Below are 3,918 nucleotides of genomic sequence, written 5' to 3'. Positions count from 1 at the left end.
CTTCGTCAGTCGTTGGTGATCGTCACTGTCGGTACCAGTAGAAGTACATACCCATTCCGACCAAAATTTCGCTAACCACTCGTCGATACTCACCTCTGTATGTCGTGGAGAGGGTCGAATCTCGTCAAAAAACCCAAATCCTTTTTTCTATATTGATCAATTTTCGGCCGATAGGGCTATCCGTTCACCACGCCGCCGCCATCATTGAAGTCCTTACACTGTTTCGAATAAAACTCAGTTGATCATGTCTCATTGTCGCCGTCTTTTCTATATAGAGGCGAAGAAGAATAAGGAGGAGGACAAGGGGGTTAACGGGGGTTTAACAAAAGTTAAATGTCACATCAATAAAACCTAATGGGTGAGTGTTAGAGTATGTTCAAAGACCAATCATGAGATGATTGTACTGATATACTTTCTTTACCGTGTTTATTGAATAAATGCATTGCAATAATTGTTTTTCAGTTATACTTATGTGACTTAAATAAACTGAAAGATAATGAAGTCATATAATAATAGGATTGTTATTAAAAGATCCTTAGTCGAGTATTATTATGGGCATGGATAATAATAATGCGTTCAAGGCTAACATATAGTTGATTGATGACAACGAGTTGACATTGACAAAGAGATGTCAAAACCAATACATGAGTATGTTGCTAGAGAACGACATATTGGATTGACCCGCTATGAGCACATATTTTGGATTATTATGTGACAGTCACAACATTGCTCATGGTGTTAACTACATGTATAATCCATATACTTGAGATCATTATTATCTCAACGTATATAGTCATATGTTTTGATACAATTAAACATGCTTCGTAACTGATCGCATTATAAAGACTGAAGTTGAACAAATTACAATATATGTAGTGGGATGTGAATGATCAAGATAGGATTTATCCTTCATATATAACAGGAATTATATCACATGTCATTTGATTGAGTGAGACTAGAAATGTATGGCCATGTTCAAACAAGTTGTTCATTTATTGTAGTTTACTCTAAATATCAAGAAACATTAGATGAGCTATACAAGTGTGACTATTCTTGGATTTGTGACTATTCTAGATATAAAAGACAAAATGATATAACACATATAAGAGTTAGTCACGAAGAGGTTATGACAGATCATGACTTCTTGTAACTTATATGACAATAATATATTGCTAGATGTCACTCATTGTTTGTAATGTTATAATGGTTCTAATATTACTATTAATGTTACAGGAACCTAAATGGTCACACCCATGGTTGAAAATGAGCAAATTATAATTGATTTATGAGTGTACAATTTGATTGTACATAAATAAAAAAATTAACATCAATATATATATATATATATATATAATATTAAAATAATATAATTTTTTTTAATTATATTCAAAATTAAACCCTAAGAGTTAGCGCACCTGTATTATAAAAAAGAAAAATATGGCCTAACAACCTTTTTTTATCACTTTACACGAAATTCTCAAGAAAAGTTTTTGAGAACGAAAATTTGCTCTCAACCGGGTGAACTGACTAGAGGTCGAGACGATATTCGTGGAGGCTTGGAATTCACATATATTTGTGACTCGATTGTTGCTTTACTGTTTTTCCAAGAACCCAAGGTAAATCATGTATCCCTTCCTCCTGAATCTGAATTTTGTACGCATATTCATGTTGGGATCGTTGGATATTTTTCCATTGTGCCATGGGGTGTACTGGTGACCAACAGAGAGTACAATAAGTACCTTACTGAAAACGATTAAAAATTCGATGATTGTATTGTAAGTTTTAAAAGTTAGGAGACCAAAATATAAGCGCTCTAAAAATACAGAGACTATTTATATACTTTACCTTTTTTTATTCAATTTATTAACAAAATTTTGAATACAAATCAAGCCCATACTTTGAACACTTTCCTATGAAATTCTATTGTGTATTAATAATTTACCGATACTTTGATTTTTTTTCTTTTTAAGTATTAATATTATTCGAATATAAAATATATCTATTTTTTTAGGAGGACACATAATCATAATAATCAACACATTTTTTCCTCTTCGTTAAAACCGACATTTTTAAAACAGATGAAAATCAACAATGATTACTTTCAATAATGAAACAGAAGGATCCCCAGAAGCAAATGATTATTCCGAAGTACACACTTGAAATTAATCAACAATGAACAGAAGGATTCACAGAAGCAAATGCAAGAAGCTCATGATTACGTTCAAACAAACCCATTTCCGCTTCATTCAACCACACCCAAGCTTCGATCCCTTCACCGTCCCTCCCATCCATTAATAAGAAAATATTCGAAGCGTCGGGGGCACCCTTGACGCTGACCCACGTCGGTTTTCCCCATCCAAAATCTGCTTCGTATACACCAAATCTGCACCAACTTAAGCTGTTATAGAATTTGATATCATCTCTTCTCGACAAGTTTCCCACTTCCTTTGCAGCCTCGAAAATCGTTGAAACCGCATCGCTCCCCTCAAGTTTCTTCACGTAGTTTTCACTAAATTCCCTAATCCCATCCCTTAATCGTTTAACCAGCACCTGTGATTCTGTTTCAGTACTCTCTGGCGAGTTTACGGTGAAGTAAGACACGAGATACCCGACGGCGTTCTCCGGTAATGGAGGGTTCACTCTTTTACGTAAGTTAACAACTTGGCGCAACACCGACGGTGATGGCGATGGCGATGCAGCTATCGCACATTTCCATATAAGTGCCGTAACGGCTTCGACACGAGTCGGTTGCGGCACGGTTGTACTAGCAGTGCAAGCTTTAAGAATGGGAATCTTAGAAGAATCGAATACGAACCTCCTCGAAACACCCTTTCCAGGATTGAATTCCATGGCGGGAATCGTAAAGGATAAATCTTTCTGAGGTGGTAAAAATGACGTCGCGCATCCGAATTCCGGGAACACCGCCGCCTCGTTAGAACCCCGAGTTATGGCGGCCCAAGTGTTTACAAATTTGCTCAAGGTGTATAAATCGGCGATCTTGTGGGAAAGGCACACGCCGACCGCCATGCCACCGCACTCAAAGAAGTTAACTTTAACGAGTAATAATCGTCCCGTTGCTGCTTCATTTGACTCCGTTTGTATAGGAAGAAACTCCGCCAGTAACTCGCCATTGGGTGGTTTAAGGATGTCGTGGAGGACACAGTTGACTCGAGCTTCAATATAGTCAACCCCTTCATCGTTACAGTCGATTAAGCAATCACTTATCCTGCCTGCAAAAGGGTAGAACCGAGTTAACGTTTCTGATAACGATTTCTTCATCCGGTGAAATCTTTCCTCAGCCTCGAGAAAACGATCATCGGCGGCAGCGTTTCCTGTGTACCAGAAAATCAACGGTATATACATCGGCGGAGTCATCCGATCAAGAAGTGAAAGCTCGAAGGTTTTGAGATTAAGGGGAGTGGGTGAAGAAGGTTTGATGGATTCAGTACGGAAGGTTTCAACTTTCAGATCCGTCGTCATTCTTCTGCTCTTTGATTTTTCAAACTCCATTGTCACCTTTAAAATAGGATTGATTATTTCTGGCTGAAAAAAATAAACGCAAAGACTTTATATTATTGATCATTAAAAAGGAAAGGGTAAACTACATGTTTAGTACCCTAACTATTACTTTTATTCTATTTTAGTCACTTAACTATTTTTGTTTCAAAATAATACCTAACATTACGTTTTGGTTTCATTTTGATCATCCACATTTAAAAATTAACGGTGATGTTAATGTGTCACCATAAGATAATGTCGCATCAACATTGATTTTTTTAAATGTCACGTCAATATTTTTGTTAATTTTTTAACAGTGAATGATCAAAATGAAACCAAAACGTAACGTTAAAATGATTTGATAAGATAAGAGTTGGTGACTAAAATGGATTAAAATTGATAATTAGGATACTAAAAGTA

General features: G+C 36.1%; 1 protein-coding gene across 1 annotated transcript; it reads right to left on the bottom strand.

Moving 5' to 3' along the window:
- Nucleotides 1-2,108: 2,108 nt before the first annotated feature.
- Nucleotides 2,109-3,522, bottom strand: LOC120170679 (BAHD acyltransferase BIA1). The gene has a single exon (XM_039178591.1). The coding sequence runs from the start codon at nucleotides 3,508-3,510 to the stop codon at nucleotides 2,167-2,169; it is 1,344 nt and encodes a 447-aa protein (XP_039034522.1). The 5' UTR covers nucleotides 3,511-3,522; the 3' UTR covers nucleotides 2,109-2,166.
- Between the last annotated feature and the right edge of the window lie 396 nt (nucleotides 3,523-3,918).

Source organism: Hibiscus syriacus, unplaced genomic scaffold (genome assembly GCF_006381635.1).
Source record: "Hibiscus syriacus cultivar Baekdansim isolate YM2019G1 unplaced genomic scaffold, ASM638163v2 tig00003041_pilon, whole genome shotgun sequence".
Classification (NCBI taxonomy): domain Eukaryota; kingdom Viridiplantae; phylum Streptophyta; class Magnoliopsida; order Malvales; family Malvaceae; genus Hibiscus; species Hibiscus syriacus.
Note: the sequence above shows the minus strand (reverse complement) of the source record. Positions and strands in the feature narration are given on the sequence as shown.

What these genes read in the sequence shown, in the direction of transcription:
- LOC120170679 (XM_039178591.1), bottom strand. Translation starts at nt 3,510, where the DNA reads ATGGAGTTTGAAAAATCAAAGAGCAGAAGAATGACGACGGATCTGAAA.